This window comes from Macaca thibetana, chromosome 14, assembly GCF_024542745.1.
Source record: "Macaca thibetana thibetana isolate TM-01 chromosome 14, ASM2454274v1, whole genome shotgun sequence".
NCBI classification, from domain to species: Eukaryota; Metazoa; Chordata; class Mammalia; order Primates; family Cercopithecidae; genus Macaca; species Macaca thibetana.
The window spans coordinates 29,776,928-29,798,335 of NC_065591.1; the positions used below are offsets into that span (position 1 = coordinate 29,776,928).

At 41.7% G+C, this 21,408-nt stretch overlaps 1 protein-coding gene across 2 annotated transcripts in view; it reads left to right on the forward strand.

Annotated features, from left to right (window-relative positions):
• Nucleotides 1–21,408, forward strand: part of PAMR1 (peptidase domain containing associated with muscle regeneration 1) — a 99,721-nt gene that overhangs the window by 54,497 nt on the left and 23,816 nt on the right. For both annotated transcript variants that reach the window (XM_050758751.1, XM_050758749.1), the window contains exons 4-6: nt 3,051–3,165; nt 6,968–7,185; nt 9,685–9,792. In XM_050758751.1, coding sequence (XP_050614708.1) covers nt 3,051–3,165; nt 6,968–7,185; nt 9,685–9,792 — 441 coding nt within the window. The remainder of the gene's footprint in view (nt 1–3,050; nt 3,166–6,967; nt 7,186–9,684; nt 9,793–21,408) is intronic.

Sequence of the window (21,408 nt, forward strand, 5' to 3'; positions counted from 1 at the left end):
GTTTAACATACCAGCAAAGACTCAGCGTTGATACTAGACAGATCCGAGGTCAAATCTCTGCTCTGCCACTCAATACAAACAGCTAACATTTACTAATTTTCCTGAGTTTGCCATGCACAATTTGATTTAAGCCTTACAAAACCATACACAGTAGCTGCCACTTTTATTCACATTTGATTCAAGCTGACTGAGGTTCTGACAGAGGAAGTAACTTGCCCAAGGCTGCACAGCTAGGGAAAATAAAGCTGAGTTTCAAACTAAGGCCAGTCAGATTCTGCAGTCTCTGTTCTTAACCACTGCTTTACCATTAGGACAACGATTTACAGTCTTCTAACTTCCTGGCATCTGAGTTTAGGGAAATAACTTAACTTCTCCATCTTTAGTGTTCCACATCTGGAAAACGGGGAGATGAATGTTGTTCTCTTTGGTTTTTTATGAAGATTAAATGAGAAAATGCAAAGCTTTAGTGCCTGGCCTATAATAATATCATCATCCATTTATTCAACAAATATGCATTGAGCACCTGTTACATGCCAGGTACCATTCTAGGTGTACACGCTAGAAAAGATCCCAGCTCTATCAAAGGGAGTAAGCAAGTAAGCGAGATAATTTCAAATAAGCATGTGTACTATGAAGAAAACAAAACAGAGTAATGATATTGACCATAGAATTAAGAGGGCCTATTTTAGCTGGATGGCAAGGAAGGCCTTTTGAAGAAGTGGCAGTCGTGCTTATTATTTTTATTACTATATCTTTTTAGGTGAAGTCTTGCTCTGTCACCCAGGCTAGAGTGCAGTGGTGCAATCATATAAGCTTAATTCTTACAGGAAAGAGATGCAGACGAAGAGGGGCCTTCTAGGTTTAGGAAACAGCAAGTACAAGGTGGCAGTGGGGCACAGAAAGCAGGCGGTGTCTGGGGCATGTGGACAAGCAGATGAGTGGTACGTGAGATTGGGAGGAGGGTTGCTTTAGGCAGCCAGCAAGGCAGGGCTACAAATGTCATAGGAAGGTGTTTACACAGTGGAGAACCTTTGGAAGGAGAACCTCTTTGAATCAAGAGGATAATGTGATCTGATTCATTTATTTAAAAGGTGGCTTTGGATGCTGGGTAGACAATAGAATGTTAGGGGACAAGGGTGAATGGCAGGCGTATTAGTTTGTTTTCACGCTGCTATGTAGAAATACCTGAGACTGGGTAATTTATAAAGGAAAGAGGTTTAATTGACTCACAGTTCCGTGGGGCTGGGGAGGCCTCAGGAAACTTACAATCACAGCAGAAGGGGAAGCAAACACGTCCTTCTTCACATGGTAGCAGGAGAGAGAAGTGCCAAGTGAAGATGGAAAACCTCTTATAAAACCATCAAATCTCGTGAAAACTCACTCAGTGTCACGAGAACAGCATGAGAGTAACCACTCACATGATTCAGTTACCTCCCACCAAGTCCCTCCTATGACATGTGGGGATTATGGGAACTACAAAGATGAGATTTGGTTGGGGACGCAGCCAGACCATATCACCAGGAGATCAAGGAGGAGATGAGATTACAAAGAGACAGGTGATGGAGGCTGGGACTAGACAGAAGCCCCAAGTAGAACCTAGTGGATGATGCTTCCCATCATTGGCACAGGGCAGCAGCAATAAAGATCTTAGTGAAGAGATAGATAGTATGACCTAGCAGTAGTTTTCACAAAAGTAAGAAGCCTCAGACCTCATAGCTTTGTCAAAAGTGGAGTTTGGGCTCTTTTCCTAACACTAGAAATGTTACTACTGTCATCTTGCCATGGTGCAGTATCCACTGATAATATTTTTATTTTCAGTTATGAAATCTTATACTTTTGGGGAGTTATTGAATATAACTATGTATCCAGAGTTTAAGAAGGCAATCTGGATTTCTGTATAGAAATAGGGGAGGTAAACTTTTTATGTAAAGAGCTGGATAGTAAGTATTTTCATTTTATGGGGCCTACTGTCTCTTGCTATAATTACTTAACTCTGCCATGATAGTCCAAAAACAGCCATAGGCAATACATAAATGAATGGGTGTCACTGTGTTCCAATAAAACTTTACTTACAAAAGCAGGCAGTGGGCTATATTTGGCCCAAGGATCATAGTGTGCCACCCCCAGGTAGAGAATATAATTTATTTCATTATCCAAATAATTTTTCCATAGAACCACTTCAAGACATTTTCCCCAAACTTTTGGTTACAAAAATACAGTGCATCTGGTATACCTGTGCTTATTTTAACACTAGAAAACATGATCTAATTTAAAGACTATTCAATACAGTGTTTTTCAAATCTCAGGGATTCCTTGGAGGTAACTCAGCAGACAACTAGGTAGGGGTCGAGGTGGAGGGTTTTGGGCCCCTCATTCTGCTTTAACCAGGAGCCCCTTTTTGATACATTTAGTTTTATTGGTGATCTTGATAGGAGTTCATTTGAACGAAAGGAGTTGGGAGCAAGAAAATATGAGAAAATCATCAATCCAGTCCGACTGGTTGGAAATCATCTCTCCTTTCCACTGTCATGCTTTAAAGAGGCATTTATTACATGACTGCTCATAGAATAAATTAGTGCCTTGGTTTCCTGCCTGGATGGTGGAGGGAAGAGAGTAGAGCTGTGGGGAGGGTCTACTTTCTGAGCCTTTTAAGGTAGGGGCAGTAGGCTGGCATTTGTCAGGCCTGGAGAGGAAGGATGATAGGGTGGCTTAAACTTTACATTCAAACACAGCTAGGTTTGAGTCTTTGCTCTGTCACTTAGTGGCTAGACAAGTTATTTATTTAACTCTCTGATCTATGTTTTCCCAGCTGGAAAATTGTGAGGACACCACTTCCCTTCCCAAGCTGTTGGGTGGATTAAATGAATTAATCTATGTAAATTGCCTGGCACGTTGCCAGCTGCTTAAGAAATATTAATTTCCTTCTTCCTTTTCCTTATTCATCCTGTTCTCAGGGGTGTGACATGAGCTCAAAGTCTCTTTGAGACCTTCTCCAGTCTCTTTCCTATTGACCTCCATTTTTATGTCCCAATCTTTTCTTCTTTTCTTAGGATGCGGCCAGGTTCTGCGAGCCCCAAAGGGTCAGATTTTGTTGGAAAGCTATCCCCTAAATGCTCACTGCGAATGGACCATTCATACTAAACCTGGGTTCATCATCCAACTAAGGTAAGGAGCTGGGGTCAGAACTAAGGAGTCTGAGGTTTTAAGGACACAGCAATGGGATAGAAGGCTTTTGGTCACTGGAATCCTCTGGAGTCTTTATATATATTGGAGCCTTTCTCTTTACCACTCTGTGATTCTCTGGGATAAGGCCTGGCTGAAACTACAGCCAACTAAATGCTTGTCATCACTGCCTTAGAAGTGTAGGGCTCAGATGATTTTGACCCAAGGATAACACCAACAAAGCAAAATACTGAGAGCAGTCTACCCATCCACAAATCTTCAACAGTGTTTCCTACTTACTCAGGACCGGGCTGGTTCCTATGGGAGGGATGTAAAGAAATAAAAGGCACAGGCCTAACTTTCAAAGAATTATACTTTAGATTGGGGCTGATGCTTGTCACAGCTCCTTTAATTGGAGCTTTCAGAAAAAAAGCAAACATCCCACAACAAATAAACTAATTCTCTCACCTGTGTGGAAGACGAGTCATTTCTTTTTATGGAGCTTTAGGGCCCTCGCAAATGTTGTTTATGCCATAGTCCAAAGTATAGACCCTGTTTTATTGTAACTATTGATAAGTGCTACACAAGGGACCTGTTTGGTGAGAGCTGTTCATGACTGCATCATCGTGCTAGAACAGTTCATGGCACACTATAGTTGCATGATAAATACTTGTTGCACGAATAAATGCCAAAAGAACTGCTTTCTGACTCCAGCGTATCTTCTCTCTCTGAAAAACACCTCCCCTTTTCCTCACTCACCCCTAGAATGGCTAGGGTCATTGTCCACTTAGCTCTTCTCATTTTAACTCTGTGGTGACAGTGAACGGATTTAAAATCCCTGATCCCCTAGGGCACAGGCTTTCACTAAGTATTTTCTGGGTGGATAAATGGACACAGAGGTTACCACATGCTACCTGGCTTCTTGAATGTCTCTCTGTCCTCCAGGAGGGGCAACATGGTACCCTGAATTAGAAAAATCCAGCAAAACAGGTCCCCTTCTCAATCTTCCTCTTCAAAACTAGCGCTTGTCAGATTGTGTTTCTACTCCCTGAGGACCCGGGGTTGGGAATGAGTCTCATTAATTCCTAGAGGAAGGCTGGCTCAAGGAACAAGCGATGAACCACACTGTTCTGCCCAGTGGGCTCAAGGCTGAGTCTGCAGGGATGACAAAGGTAGGTGTTAAATGCTGCATGTTAATAGTTCAGCAGCTCAGGAACCAAGACCAATGGTCCCCTCTGGGCCTCTCAGGAGCTTCTCCAAAATCCAAGACGCAAAAGGAAATTCTAAAATAGCAACACTGTGGAGGATTGAGAAGCATATTAGCTGCCCAGGAAAGGGCCTTAGGGAGGCATGGAAATGTGTGGATTTCTTTTCCTCAAGTGAAGTCTGGAGCACCTGGCCAGGGATAGTAATAATGATGGAAACACTTGGAGGTATAGACACAATGTTCAGCCCCAAAGCCGAGAAGGTGTGCCCGATGCCCCTTTTCCTTCACCTACCACCAGACCACCACAAAATCTATTTTCTTACTTGAAAAATAGTCCATCCACAGCTGTCTGTCACCACTGTCACCATTCTGCTTCAAGCCACGCCCATCTCCCACTGGGATTCTGTCATGCCCTCCTAACTGGCTTCCTGGCTTCCACTCCTGCCAGCTCTGCCATCTCCTCTCTGCAGAGTGGCTGCAGGGAGCCTTTAAAATCTGCATTATCCCCTTGTTGAAACCTTTCAGTGGCTTCCTATAGACTTGGAATAAAAGCTAGTTTCCTTACCACACAAGATCGGTTACAGGCTCCCCTCACTGGCCTCGGATCCTATCACTCTCCCCTTCATTCACCACCTTGCAGCATCCCTGGTTTTCTTCCAGTTCCTCGAACATACTAACCTCATCATTGCCCCAGGGCCTTTGCACTTACAGATTCCCCTGCCTGGACCACTCTGCCCCCATGACCTTCACATGGCTGGCTCTACTGCATCATTTAAACCTCTGCCCAACTAGCATCCTCAGAGGGGGCTTCTTTGACCACATTGCATCAGAAACTTAAGACCTTAGTCACTTTTCATGCTCTTACCTGGTTAATTTGATTCGCAGCACTCAGCACTCTAAAATTACCTTGTTTTTTAGTCTCCTTGCTTATTATCTATCTTCTAACCCAGAATTAATCTCCATGAGGGCTGGTACGTGTCTAGTTGGTAGTTGGGGCACTGCAATGCTGACAGCACCTAGGACGTTGTCTGGGACAGAGCTGGCCTCCAGAAATATGTGTTCAGTAAGTGAACAAAAGGACAAATGAATGCATGAACGCAAATATAGTTGCAATGTCTCTTCAGCTTCAGGAAAAACTGTGGTTTCTGTCAGGCAGTAGCCTCTCCATTACTCTGTGGACAAAGATATCAAGGCCAAGAGAAGAAGCTGATTCCTTAACACACACAGTGAGCGTGTGGTGGCATCTGGATAAGAAATCAGGTGTCCTCTTAGATGTTAGAGCAGGCTGTACAACATGCGATTCACAGGACCTACACCCCAAAAGCACTGTGATCAACCCTTTGTGAAGTAAACACTGATGAAACTCGATTATTGGATTTCTTTGTTATTAGTACCTTTTAGAACACTTAAATTCGATATACTCTTTGTCACTGTATTCCAGTGTTCCCTAATGCTAGTGTGTTGGGTTTTTACTGTAGTTGGCAGAAATATCCCTACTCCCAACATTTTAGGCAGCAGTTATGAGCCTTTCTATTTCTATTTTTTCTCCAGAGTGTGGAGAAGAAGATACAGATACACATTTTGTGAACTTGATACTCAGGTATTCCCTTGGAAATCCTGGAAAAATGCTTTTGCCTGTCTTGCCCTGGGATGTGGCTGCTGCTTTTCTTGTCTTTTGGATTTGGGGGCTTAATGTCATCTTCTGTGTTTCCAATCTGGTGTATCTCAATGCTTTCAAACCCAAGACCCCTTTTGGATAAGCATGGATGTATCAGGTTTCCTTAACCCCTGAAATTCTGACTTGGTGCTACTTTGTCTGCTCTTTGGGCGAGAATTATCGTCGCCTAGAAGATAATTACCTTCTGATTCTTCCGTCAAACAGAAGAGTGTGCAGAGGTTTTTTGTTGTTGTTTTTTTTCCCCTTTATTTAGTCTTGGAAAACAATATGAGCTTTTTTCATTCTCCAACTATAAAATTACAATAACGTAACCATTCAGTCATATATTTGGCAATATCTGTAGCATCTCCATAGGCCAAGCACTGTGCTGGACACTGTGAAAACCGTGGAACGAGACAGGTGTTCCTCCCTGCCTTCAAGTAACTTGCAGGCTAGTGGAGAAGACAGGCCACACATCCACACACAAAAAGCCAAGGAGGTAAATATAAGAAGTTAAAATTTATGTCTATATTATGAGAAAAATAAGGGATCTTCTTTGGAAAGACTGGTCAGGGAAGCCTCTTTGAGGAGAGAATATTTAAGCTTAGGCCTGAGGATAGGAAGGAACCAGCCATGCAGACTGGGAGGAAAAAGGGCCCTGGAAAAGTGACCAACACATGCAAAGACGCTCTGCATGGATTATGGCACCTTGCTCCACCTGGGCAAGCACTTGCATGTGCGTATACACACAAACAGTGCACAAATACATACTTCTCCACTAAGAGAAATTCGCCAACCTCCGAGGACCATTTTCCTATCAGATCAGGCCAATGACACCATCTGTTCCTCAGGCCTGTTCCTCATCTGGCCTTGAATGTGCCCAGCGGTCTCAGGACTTCCAGGACCCATCCGCTTCCCTCTGTCACCCTGTCCACCCGCAGGTTTGTCATGTTGAGCCTGGAGTTTGACTACATGTGCCAGTATGACTATGTTGAGGTTCGTGATGGAGACAACCGCGACGGCCAGATCATCAAACGTGTCTGTGGCAACGAGCGGCCAGCTCCTATCCAGAGCACGGGATCCTCACTCCACGTCCTCTTCCATTCTGATGGCTCCAAGAATTTTGATGGCTTCCATGCCATTTTTGAGGAGATCACAGGTAAAGGCCAATGAGACAAATGTGGCATTTTGTGGCTTGCTCCAGACAAATACCTCCTTTCCATGTCCCTTCCTTTCTTCCTCTCAGGCTTATTAAAACCTAGCAGACTGTGTTCTCAGAAACAGCCTACACACTGAGAAAAAAGAATAGCAAGGTATATTTCAGAAAAGCTTACCCAGAACCAGAACTAGGAATTATCTCCCTTATACAAATGCAGTGGCTAAAGGACAGAGAGGCTGAATGACTTGTCTGAGGTCACACAGATATATGGGCAGAACCAGGGATTTGTACCCAAGCTGTTCGGCTCTAGAGCTCACACAAGGGGACGTCTCATGGTTGAGAGCATTGGCTTTAGATCTCTGACAGATCAAGCTATGTGACCTTGGGTAAGTTCTTCTACCCCTCTGGGCCTCTGTTTCCTAATGATAGTGATCATTAGGAATTATGATAGTGATAAGGGAGTAATAGTAGATCCTTCTCCATTAAAGAGGCTCTGAGAGACAGAACAAATGGAGAGCTTAACATAGTCTGGTACCTAGTAAGAACTAAACAGCTGCCTAACCCTAGGCATACCCTTACCCTCTGCTTGCCATCTATAAAATAGGTATTAAAAGACTATAATGGTAAATGTCATTGACTTGATGAGTAACTCTAAGCCTGACTGTAATTCTTGCTGTGATCACATTAGGAAGTAGGATTTGACCAAACTGAACAAAATGCTCAATCCTAAGCCATCACCCCACTCTCATTATTCTGAGATCAGATTGCATCAGGTTTTATAAAATAAACACATGCTTGAAGTTTGATTAAAAAAAACTGAATTAAAAGAGAACTTGTAATAGTATTCTGATCATTAAGGTTTCCTTATTTACAGGGTATGACATGAAAGTCTCGGGAAAGAAGGTGGGTGGCTAAATAATCAGTGTTTCTTCAGTCCTGTCTGTTCAGAAAGGCCAGGAGACCCTGCTCTCCTGTCTACCCCTCTTTTAGGATGCTGCCTACAGGAAGTCTCGGCAGGCGCTCTTGCCAGTCTCTGTGCCTGCTCCCTGTGGAGCTGTGCAGGGCCTGGCAGTTCTGAGGCTTTGCTGCTGTGGTGTGATCAGCCTGTGGCTGAATCCTCATCCCTTGGTGACACCCTGCAGGCATAGGCTGAGCAAGGTCCCAAGTGAGAGGCATCTGTGGGGGCTTAGGACAGTCAGCAAACCAGGTAGGGGCAGCAGTGACTGGCCGGTCTGTGACTCTGGGACTGAGGGACGGTCAGGAGAATGTCTTTCTCCTCGGAAATGATCTCCTCAACCTCCCTTGGAGAACTTTGGCAATACTGGCCTGCGTTTTATCAATGCTGTCAAATAATACCACTTCCCATTTTTCAAACATCCCTGTTTGTTCACTTGCCCTCAAGATATTTCCTCTGGCTAAAGTCACCTGTCTGCAACCTGCACATCAAAATCCATCCTTCACAGTCCCTACTACATTCTTTCTCCTCTCCTAAATCTTTTCTCTTGCTCCAACAAGCTATGACTTTGCCCTTTTTTGAATGTCATTGCCTCTTCTTTCTTCAAAATACACTAACTATATACTTCAAGTCATAGTTGTTTTATATTTTCTTCAAGTAGCTTTAATCTGGTAAATAGGATGTCCCGTTCATCTTTGTATTGCTCCCATGCCTTCCACAGAGCAAGTACTCAATACAGATTTGCTGAACTGAGCCAAGGAATTTACTTCTACATTGGGATAAATGAATGTAGGATTGATGGATAACACACAGATGAGTGTTTCTCAAAATCTTTTCTGTAGAAAAATAGTCCCCAGGATGCCTTGTAAAATGCATGCTTTGAGGTCAAATGAGCTTGAAATTCACAATGTATTTTAGGAAACTCACAATGTATATTAGGGCATTGAACTGAGAAGTTCTGCAGTAAGGAAATCTGGTTAATTAGCATTGAAAGTAAGCAACATTTCTCTAACATATTTGAGCTCAGAACCCTCAGTAAAACATATCAACATCTCAAGGGACTAATGATTACAGAATATAAGTTTGGAAATTATTGAATATACCTTCAACAATGTCATAAAGATTGTCTTCCAGTTGTATTGCCCCTGTAGCCAGGATGCTGAGCTTTTATTTGAAAAAAGATGGTCTTCAGCTACCCAAAGATGTCTCCGTACACTGAAATCCCTATGGGAGAGATACAAGCATGGCTCTGCTTTCATCAGTTTAATATTGTTGTTTGCATTGCCTTGTGGTCTTCAGAATATAGGAGTGTTAAGCATACTTCTGGGGCCCTCAAAAACATCAAATAATATCACCAACATTTGATATTTAATGAGTATCTATTTTAGGCATTTTCAAATAATCATAACATGAATTCAGTAAAGGGAATAAAAAACATTGCAAGAAGACTTTAATAAGCAATTAAAAGACTTTGGTCAAGACTCTGGGCCTGAAGACATCAACTCAATGCACAGTGGCACTGAGGGATGCCTTTTCTCTTACAGCATGCTCCTCATCCCCTTGTTTCCATGACGGCACGTGCGTCCTTGACAAGGCTGGATCTTACAAGTGTGCCTGCTTGGCAGGCTATACTGGGCAGCGCTGTGAAAATCGTGAGTATGCTTCCTAAGTGGGAGTTAAGGTGTCAGATGGGGCTGGTATGGAAGGATTTTAAGAGCTTGCAGGGCCTACTCTTTCTTGATGTCTAGGCTGGTCTGTCCAAGATGGTGCACAGTGTGGACCTTCCCAGTGAGTGGTTCTCAGAAGGGCAGAACTGCTTCTGAGTCAGGTTGTCTGCAACTTCTTAGGTTTGTCCATTGGCATTTCCAATCTGCAGATACTTGCTGCAAATATCTCTGAGAAAGATACAATGGCCTCCAGTAATATTCAGAGCTCAAAAACACTGAAAACACTGAAAAAAGGTCAACAAACTTTCCTGTGGCTCAGTCTGTATCCCTGTCCATTCTAAGATCTGTATTTTAGATTTATACTCCAGGCACCATTCACCGACTCCAATGTGAGTTATTGCACATCTTGAAGCCCTGCAATGAGGGGGTAGATATTTAGGGGGACCATGAGCTCCAGTTTCTCAGGGATAATCTCAGTCTATACATTTTGCTGAGCAAAATTATTAGTAGCATACTCTTTCATGGGCAAAGTGTCGTGAATTGGATGACAAACTATATGGTCATGTTTTAACACATGTCATATATAAGGCCTTGGTTACCAGACCAAAAACAGGTGTCACAGATGGAAGCCATCAGCATGGAATGAGATGTGCATAAGAACAAGAATTTGGGGGAGAGCAAAGGAGGACAGATAGTGTCCTAGGTAGATTTCCCCAAAGCAGATCGTGAGTTGAGAATGTGTACACAAGGGAAGTGTTAAGGACAGGCTCCCTGGAGAAGCTGATAGGGGAGTGGGAAGCTGACCTGGGATGGGAAGGAGGCCAAGTAGGGGTGCGATTTCAGGCAAAATACCAACCCCAATGTTAACCTGTCATGAGATCTGGAATGTACATTACTCTTTAGAGTAATGTTCTAGCTTTAAGGCAAGGGATCTGGGCTTTCATATCCCCACAGCAATCAGTCACTGGGTACAGACTGCCCTGGGGGACTGGAGGACATAAACCGTGGACACACTTGGCTTTCTATGCATGTGGGCAAAGTGGTTCCAGTAGCTCCTGAGCAGTTCCCTGAAAGAGAGTCACAGATACAGTCCACTGGAAGTAAAATACCATAGGATGGGGAGGGGAAAACGGCCCACAGAAACACTGAAAATAGACCTGAGGGCAGAGCACCAACAGTGTCTACTACAGTCGCTTCTAACTAGCATGCACAGGTGTTCTGTTGGTCATCTAACAGCCTGGTCTGGCAGTATTCTCTAAAATTTGTGTATGTTTTGAATTAATTTTCACTAATGTTTTCTTGCAAACAACGCAGATGGAAACCATGGTTTCAATAGTGGGTCCCTGTGTGTGCCATTGATTTCTACTAAAAGCATCCTTGCCCTGGTTTGGCACAGCTGACTTGAGTGTGACTATGCTAGAGACGTAGAAAATGATGTTCTGCTTTGTGGTTCTTGCCTCATTTGAGCCTGCCATGTTGTGTGCAAGGCAGACCAGAGAAATGTTGCATTCTCTTGGCTTCAAGAATTTGTATGTAGAGTGATTCTAGTTTCTTGACAATGGCAAATCCTGAGCTTCACTCTTTGGATTCAGAGGAGGAAACAAAAAGAGGAAAGGCTTAATTTCTTGATGAATGAACTACACAATCCTTTGATAAAGAAGAGTAGAATTGGAAAGAAGAAAAATATCACCAAATAAAGCCAAAATGCCTTTAAGAAGCTGAGTCAAATTAGGAAAGAAAAATAAATTGGTCCAAAACTTATGATTAAAATATTCATTGGTAGCTTGTGAGTCAAAACAGATTTCTCAGCATTGTTATTCAATCAAGAAAAAAAGAAACATAATGAAAAAAGAATGTAAAATATATCACCATGACCTGATTCATAACTTAATTCACAAACTGTCTCAAATTACTTTAAAACATCAGCATAGATGGGCAGGAAAATTCTCCCTTGCTGGTTTTCAAAATATTGTTCAAAAGCCATAATTCCCTTAGTACCACGTAGTTATAGCAAGGTGAAGGTGTTACCGATGGATATCTGATATGTCATTTACTGGCATCGATATGGGGGGACTAAATGTTTTTTGTTTGTCTGTTTTCTATAAGATCCAGGTTCGTTTTTCCTTCTAGGAAATTTGGCATGAGTTTCAACTAACTCACTGGGGGATACATCACAAAAAGTGGCTATGGCAGTTTATGTTATAATTTCTGAGTAAACCTTAGTTAGCAATTTTTCCAGAGCAGTCTATCAGTTAGAAAAGCAAAAAAGAACGAAAAGATTTATTTTCTTGTTTTCCTCATGAGGATACCAACAAATTCAAAAAATTCTGGCAGGAATTATTTTGAAATTAGGAAGAAACCCAAGCATCTGGGATTCCCCAAACTCTTAAGTGCCCAAATTAGACTAGGTTCTTTTTTTTTTTTTTTTTTTAAATAGCTTTAAAATCAATATTAATGACCAAAATCAATATTAATGAGAATTCTTTCATTTATGCAGTGCCACATCTGATGAGGGGAAACCATTTCATAGGTGCTGCTTTAACGATCTCTTCAAGTCTTTGTGGAAAGGTAGATGCTCAGTTTTGCAGATGAGTGATTTGAAGCAGAGAATGCAAGACACTGGTCCCCATCAAATTCAAAACCAGAGGCCATAATTTCATGTTTCTCATTTAGTTCACAATCTCTCAGACACGACACTTGCTGTATGTTTTGGTGAGACTCCAGATGCTTGACTGATGAACTCTGATTACCATTATGCCCCATTAGCGAGTCCTCTTAAAGGACTTCCCTTCCCAGGTAGAGCTCATCTGTTTCTCTTTTCCAAATAGAATTCTGATGTGCAATCTCTTGATAGAAACTATTCTCTTTATTTTCCTTATGTATGTGTATGTCTGTGAGTGGAGTGGAATAGAAGTAGATTTTCTACTTAATTGCAGAAATATATGTCAAAAAAATCAAATAGTACAGAGGTGTATAGAATAAAAAGAGAACATTGTTTTTTCCTGCCCAATCCTGGTTCCCAGTGGAAGCATTGTAAGAAACTTGGTGGCTATTCTTCTAGACTTTTTTTCCTATGGTATGCAAACCTAAGTGATCTATGTGCCATTATTTTAAACCAGTGGTTCTCAACCAGGGGTGATTTTGCTCTCCATCTCTACCCACAGGGGACATTTGGCAATGTCTGGAAACAGTGTTGGTTGTGATAATTGTAGGAGTGAGGTGGTGTGCTGCTGGCATCTAGTGGGTAGAGGCCAGGGATGCTGCTAAACATCCTATAACGCACAGGACAGGCCCTACAACAGTTATCTGGCTCAAAGATCAGTAGCGCCAAGGTTGAAAAACCTTGTTTTAAACACAAGTGGATTAAGTATTCATACAATTTTTCAATTGATTTTCAGTCCCTATGTTACGGATATTTTTTCGAGATCTGTCCATGTTGTTATACTGATTTGAAAAAATGATTGCTGAGTATTCATTGTATGGCTAAATGTATTAATATAATTTATAGTCATCCAAGTCCTTAAGATGGACTTGATATTGCTTTTAATATTTTGCTATTATGAAGAGCACTGCAATGAATATCCTTACATATATTTCTTTGCTCGTACGTAGAAATATTTTTGTAAGATAAATTCTTAGATGCTGAACTGTTCATTCAAAGGGTACACATATTTTGATTTTGAGAGCTACTTTGGTCACTAAAAGGTTTTGGCAATTTAGAAGATGAGCCATTCATTATCAACACCTGTCCTCAAAATAAGACTTGGGACCTGCATTGCAGAAACTAGGATCTATCCGTGTCAAGCTGGAAATGAATTTATTTTCAAAGGAATTCCATTGGTCTGGGGAGAAATTTCTCCTTCAGACTTTTGTGGGACAGGTTAAAGAATGCAAAATAATCAGCTAGATTTGGCCTACTACCAGCGGTCAAGAAGGTGTGAGAGCCCTGATGGGACAGTCTTCAAGGTCCACTATCCCGGGCCTCACCTGCCCTAGATTGCTTCCGAAGGAGGAAAACCTTCCCCTGGTGCCTGGGTGACCTCCTCGGAAGCATAACAAGGGGAACAGCCCCCTCCTCTGCCTTGAGGCCAAGCTAGCCTCCTGCCAACACCGTCAGCAACCTCCAGCCTCCCTGGGCCACCGTGTAGGAAACTGGGGCCCCTTCTTCCCTCTGAAGTTTCCTGTTTCTTTGTATGGAACACAACGACAAAATGGGTCCTTGAGTAAATGGTCAGAATCTTGTTTTGAAAAAGTGGAGAGCAAGGGATTCATCGTCCTGCTCTAATTTCCATGTTGCCTTTGTTCCCCCGGCCCAGTTGACGGGCTGGGACTTCCCCCTGCATCCTAATGAAGGACGATGAAACGGGCTAACTCTTGGGGCACAATGCTCACACTGCCGGCTCTGACGCGCCTTGGAGCAAAACAAATCGGCCTCCACCAATTAAAGAAAAATGGTGAATCTGGATTCATTTGGGTTTGGGAGTCTCAGAAAGTTCCCACTGGCCTGTCCCAAGGCCTGGGAAGAAAAGAGCTCAGGCTGAGAGGCACACTTTATGCTTCAGCTTCAAAGGGGAGACCCGCGCTTCTCATCAGAATAAACAATTAGGAACTTTGGGATGTTCATGAAAACATGAAGCCGAACCAGTGAGAATGTACTGAGACCTCTAGTGGGTAAACTATCATCTCTCCCATCAGGGACAGATACATATACTGCAGCCTAGGTGGAATTATTGCAAAGTATTTTGAAATCTCTGAGGATGAGGCATTTAAAAATGGAATTATTTACTTCCTTTTTCACAGTTCTAAGACCTCTCTTATCCTTAATACACAGAAGACGTGCATCTTTGTCCATCGTGAGATGGTACACCCCAAGGTGAAGAATCACCTTAGAATCTGTGGCCAGAAAAACCTTGGTTTGACACTGAGTCTTCAATTAACTAGTCAGGTGGTCTTGAGCGAGTCATTTAGCTCCTATGAGCCTCAGTTTCCCCATTTATAATCTCCAGAAAAATAATACCAAATTCCTCTTAGGGTGTTTGTAGGGAGGGGATGAGATGATCCACATAAGGCACTGAGTTGAGTAATAGGAGCCATCCCACTGTTTCTGATTCCACATTACGGCCATTTAAAAGTATGACAGAAAGTAAGGGATTCCCTGGATAAGGGATTAGGGCAACAACACTAGTTTCTACAATCTAGACAATTATGACATAACTTTCTCAAAGTCCCAGGATTTAAGAAAACTCTTCCAAGACTTTCTGAGTTTCCTTTGCAAATCTCCCGAAGCCATTGCTAAACACTAAATATTGCTACCGCTGCACCAACATACAGGCAAGAAAGATCTGGTTTTAAAAGGATAAGTAGGTGCTGCTGGTGTCATTGTTGTAAAGAAATACTGGATCCCAGGAAAAGACACCCACATTAGGCATGTTGAATGCTGAGACTTTGTACCCTGGACAGCCTTGGGAGGGGGCTGTTAGAAATGACAAATAGAGTAATGTTGGGGAGAAACTAGATTCAGACACTCCAGAGCAGGTTGCTCAAAGCATCATGTTATCTGGCCAGCCTCCCTTTTTCTCATGGGGTTTTATTAGTCACTCATTTAGTGTGGTCTGTGTCAGTCCCCTGCTCGTCATTTTGGAGACAAGACTTCAGAGTTAACATTTTGGTATTTTGTTAAAAGGACAGGGAGAAGAAAAAGAAAGAAGCAGTCAAGACTTCAGAGTAACATTTTGGTATTTTGTTAAAGGGGCAGGGAGAAAAACAAAGGAGCACTCTGTCTTGAGAGGGTATGAAGGGCATAGGGCTAATTCCATGGAGAACAGTCCCAAGGAATCCATGGCTATTACCCATATGCTCTTGATAGCCCAGAGCCTTTGCAGACTGGAGGAGCCCAGAAAGACCATTAGCTAGCGGGCCACTGTCTTCTTACACATTACCTGGGTCTCTCCTCTATTCACCCTCCCTAATATGAAATGAATCTGTAATGTCCTCCTTGGTGTATTCAGAGGGATGCCATCCCATTTGGATTTAGATCCAAAAAACAAAAGCTGTCACTGAACATGGTAGAAGCTGCCCTTTTATAGTTACCAAGGTGTATGTATGTGTAGTTTTTTTTGTTTTTTTTGTTTTTTTTAAATTTTGGTGAAAAGTTTTCTTTTCATTTAGATCAATCCTTGTTAGATGAGCTTGGGTCTACCTAGCCCAAGTGACATCTTAGTATGAACTCTCCTGGGCTCCATGGGCCTTGTGGCCTCTTGACCAAAACACTGCTATGTCTCATGCAGGGCAAGAGGCTTGGGGATTGTGACATAAGGGGTGTATTTTACTACTCAGGAATTATTTCAGCATGGGCAGCATTCTAGCCAAATACCAAGACTAGAGCCAAATACCAAGGTGAGGCCATCTGAACAATGCAGCAAGACTACCTCCAAGAGTTGGGAACAGAGCACCCATCAGTGTTGAAAGGGCCAGACCCACCATTGCTTTGCTAAGGCTTTGCTTGCACCTGTCTGATTCTTGTCAAGGCCCTTTTGGCTTTTTCTTTGGCAGATGAGGTCATTGAGACAGGACGTAATGTGGGAGGCAGATTGTATTTGGGTTCTAGGTTAAGAGCTATTTCATTAGAACTGGGATGGACTGTCTACCTACTGAGGGTTGAAAGAGAAGGGTGCAAACAGCGAGAGCACAGCACAATTAACTTCTCTTGGAAACAAGCATCCCTGACATTATGGGATGCAAGACAGATACCAGCCTGTTGGCAATGGTTATAGAGCCCCACTTTTCCTTAAAGGCATCTGCCTTGTGGGACATTTACCACCTGTCCCTCCCCTTGTGGGACATTAACTACATGTCCCTCTTCCTGTGCCAGAAAATGAAAGCTTCCCTTTTGCAAAATGCAAGGTACTCTTGTTGATATACATGTACTAAAGCAATAGTCATTATTCTGTCTATCGTTAGTATAGGCCAGGCTCTGGGCTTTATGTGACGTGGTCCATTTATTTGTCTCAATGTTCCCATGTAGTAGATACTTTGATCATTTGCACTTTACAGATTCACCCAGCTAGACATTTTTGAGTGTCTACTAGGTACCAGGCACTGGGGAAATAAGGCAGGGCTATCCAGTATATATTTTCCCCTCCTTTTGACAAAGCTATAAAACAATTCCAATCTTAGCCCTTTCCTAGTCCTTAGAAGAATGTTACATGCCATGCAGTTTCCAGCTACAGCTTCTTCTAGCAAGGTTTTTGGTAATAGTGATGGTGATGATGAAAGTTATTACATGCATCCAGTATGCCATGAACTGGGTGGGATCTGCTAGGACTCAAATGTGCTTAGCAGCCGAGGACTCTTCTGCAAGGTCATTCTCTTCATCCCCAAGGCTAAACAGAACAGAATTGCCTAGCTCGGGCTATTTTCATAGCAAACATTTCTTATAGTTTGAGAAGTTGGCTATGAATACCACTGGGGAACATTTCCCCCAGTAGTTTAGAGTTATTATCCACCCCCAAGGAGCTGAAGCAGAAATCTTCTGAGATTTGGGGAAACCCCAAGAAAACTAATGTTACCAAGCAGATTGTATTTGGACAGTGAAGTTTCTAACACCTACAAAGGTTACCCATCTACTCTATCAAATGAGAATGTATCAGGTTGATTTTGAAGAAGAAATGAAATGACCAGAACTTTTCAAAAAATTTTGCAAGTTGACCTGTCTCTTAGGCACAGGCAGTTTCAGCTGTCTAATTAAATAGGCCATCCAAACACCGGAAAAGTGGTATCCGAAAGACATAGTGTACCATGCCCAAGGACAATACTGATTAAGATCAAATAGCTAATTGTAAGCCTCAGCCTCTAAATTGCTGCCGGATGAAAAAATAACAGTGTGTGCAATCCAAGCATAATTTCACATAGAGAGAGAATGAGAATTTCTCATTCACACCCCCAGAGGGCTAGAAAACATCAGGGGGGAAGAATTCCATTGGCTGGAAAGGGATAAAAAGAGTTTTCAGTGGGGATTACATCACCAGTTGGTGTCATTATTCCTGGTTGGTGAAGACCTTCCCGGGAGTAAAAAATATTTGGTTTGGTCCAGAGTCACAAAACTCAAATATAAGCTGAACAGGAAAAAGTGAGGAAGAGAAGAGAGGCCATGTGATGGCTGTCTCTAAGAGTTAAGTAGAATTAAATAGAGTCGTGTTAAGTAGATTTCCAGGATGAACAATGCCCTGATGAGAAAGTTAATGCCTTTTCTAAACAGAACCAAAATTCTGTCACAAGTTGTTTCCTTGATTTTGGTGACAAGTGACAATGGGCGGATGGCAAGAGTATGCTAAGATTTGAGACAAACATCTCTCCATCCCTGGCCCTTACTACCAGTTAGATGACAGTCATCAATTTTGCTGACTCTGGATCTGTTTCCTTTCCTGGAACTCTCAGATAATCTTATAGCTCCAAAACTCAGCTCATATTAAAGAAACAAAATAAGCACCCTGCCTGGCTTGGTTTTTAGCTCAGGTGGTATCTGGCAATCATAAATATTTCATTAACATAACATTTGCAAAAAAAGAAGTATATTTTTTTATGTATAGTTTTGTAAATCACTGTAAACTCTTTCTGAAAGCAAGCAGGGTATAAGTAATTAAAGTAAAATAAAATAATTTAGAAGCTGAACAAGAACAATAAAAAATAAGTATTAGATGGGATGGAGATTAAAAGAAAGTGGACACACATTCATCTGGAGATGCAACCATTGCTGATTTTATTCTAAACATCTACTCCTTTCTTCCCCTTATCTAAGGATGGGTGCTGAGGAAATGTTGTTCACTAGAGTTTTGTAAATTATAGAAATGTTAATTTTTAAATATTATATCTTTCTAAAAAGTAGATCATTCTCCCTTTCCTGAAAAGAAAAAGGTAGCTGGACTTGATCATGCACACCATTTCTGTGCATGCCAACCCAACTGTCTTGCATTTTCATGCGCCTTCTGCCCTGTCTGAGACTTCCTCTGGCTCTCAGGGTGCACAGGTTTCTATAGGTGGGCAAATGGGAGGTATGAAGAGTTAATGTTCATCTCATCATCCTTCAACAAATGATTAATGGCAATTGGTAGGTTATAACTCATATCCTTTCCTCTGTGAGTAGGATAATGATGAGACATGCTCCACACTGTCTCCCAGAGTTTCTAAACATCATTCCAACTCAGTTATCCCCTGTGGTAACCTCCTTGATAATGCAGTCTTATCTCCTTTCTCATTTATAATAATCCCCACCTCATTTCCCTCATTCCACTGTTGGTTCTTCCTAAGACTGTCACCTAAATGAACTACTTGCACTCAAAGCCTTGTCACACAGGCGACTTCTGGGAGAACCCAACCTAAGACACCTCATGAAGGTGTTTCCTTGAGGAACTAACTTAATAGAGGTCTACAGCTTTGTATTAGTCATGGTTCTCTAAAGAAACAGGACTAATATAATTTGTATATATGTGTGTGTGTATGTATATATATATATACACACACATGCACACACACACACACACACACATGCACACACACATATAAAGTATTGGCTCACACAATTATGGAGGCTAAGAAGTGCTATGATATGCTGTCTACAAGCTGGAGACCAGGAAAGCTAGTGGTGTAATTTGAAGGCTGGAGATCCAATAGTGTAGACTTCAGTAAGCATCTTAAAGTCTAAGAACCAAGAGTGCTGAGGGCAGAGATGGATGCCCCACTGAAGCATTCAGGCAGAGAGATAACCCAGATTATCCCTTCCTGCACCTTTTTATTCTATTCTGGCCCTCAGCAAATTGGATGATGCCTGCCCACATTGGGAGACAGCAATCCTTTTTACTCGTTCTACCAATTCAAACACCAGTTTCTTCCAGAAACACCCTCACAGACACACCCAGATATAATGCTTAACCAGATATCTGGCATTTCATGATCCAGTCTAGTTGACACATAAAATTAAGTACCACAGTCAGGCAGATCACCATCTGGTTGTTTCTCTAAACTATTAGATAAGCCTTTGATTAATGCTGAATAACATATATTTTAGGGTTGCATTATCTGAAGGATACTCAAAATATGAATCATCTGCATTGCTGATTTAAAAAAATAATGTTAGATCTAAGAATTGATATTCTGTACATACACGTGTGCACATGCACAAGCTCTTCTCTGTGTGTAAGAGCAAGCCTAGTCCTTTGTAGGGTCATGGGAGTGAGTGGAGACTACAGTGTTATTTGTGGAGAGAGCCTACAATACTTCCCAGAGGATTTGATATCTTCTGAAGGGTTTGTTCAAACTTTGCCGTGCAGCATATTGGAAAACGGCTGCTCCTATCATAAAGAAGTGTCTCTGGGTCTCTTCTAATTGTCTCATCTCTTGTAATTGTGCCCTGATCAACTGTCCACACTGCATTAACTACACAAATGTGCCCTGGTTAAATGGTGATCTCTGCATCAACAGTTCTATCTAGTACCACAAGGAGAACACAAATAAAAAACTGGGAGCTCCAATTCCAACAAATCTCCAATGATTATTCTCAGCAGAAGCATTTAAATTAGAATTTGGTTCCATTTAACTCAGCACTCTACCTGTAGATTAAGAAATTTCTTTTCAGACAGCACGGCAGGCTAAGTAGTATGAACCCACTTCAATTAATTGCACCTGATGAAATCTTTGCTGCAATCTAGACTACAGTCAACTTCTGGGGTTGGTTAGTGTTTGCTGAGACCCTGCACCTCATTCAAATTCATCTAAGGACCCATGATTACCTTTACTGTATTCATTGGTTCACAACTTATCCTCTGATGTAATTATAGAAGCAAAATTAAGAAAGGTACTAGTCACTTAGGAAGAATTGGTGCAAGTGAAAAAAAATTATATATATTTATTCTCCCCATTCTTACTCTCTCTCTCTGTCTTTCCCTTTTCTGGTCAGAATGAGTTGAGTTGGCCCAAAGAAGTAAAGCTGAATTTCCTGCAATGACATCCCTTCAAGTACTCGTTGAACTATTAACTCTCTTTTTTGATTGAAAAAGATTGTGCTGGGTAAAAATCTGACCTGGGGAATAAGTGGAAGGAAAGCCCCAAATCTTTTTTTTTTTTTTTTTTTTTTTTTTTTGGTGAGTGTTTAAGTGAAGCTGGGAGAGCCTTGAAAAGTATAAAGCACCTTAGTAGAATAGCTTGAACTGGCATCACTTCTATTTCAGGGTTTAAATAAAAAAATTCTAAATGAAACATACAGAAAAACATCTTCTAATGGCTTATTCAGCTGGGCACAGAGGAGGCACTCATTAAATATGTGAAGATCCAAGAAAATGAATCAAATCAATAGTTAATAGCACTTCGTCATTCTGTGTGACATGCTGGACTTCTGAAAGGCAAAGCAGTGCTTGAACTATTTGGCTTCTAGGGGCTTTTTGTAGCTCTCAGCTCCAAATTTGAATTTATGGCTTGGAGACTTAAGCAAAAGGAAAAGGCATATATTCATGCAAGGCTGGTGTATCATATTAAAATTCTAGATTCATTTGTTCATTATAGACAGGCATACACTGGTGGATAACAATAAATTAAAGAAGAGGTCTGTTG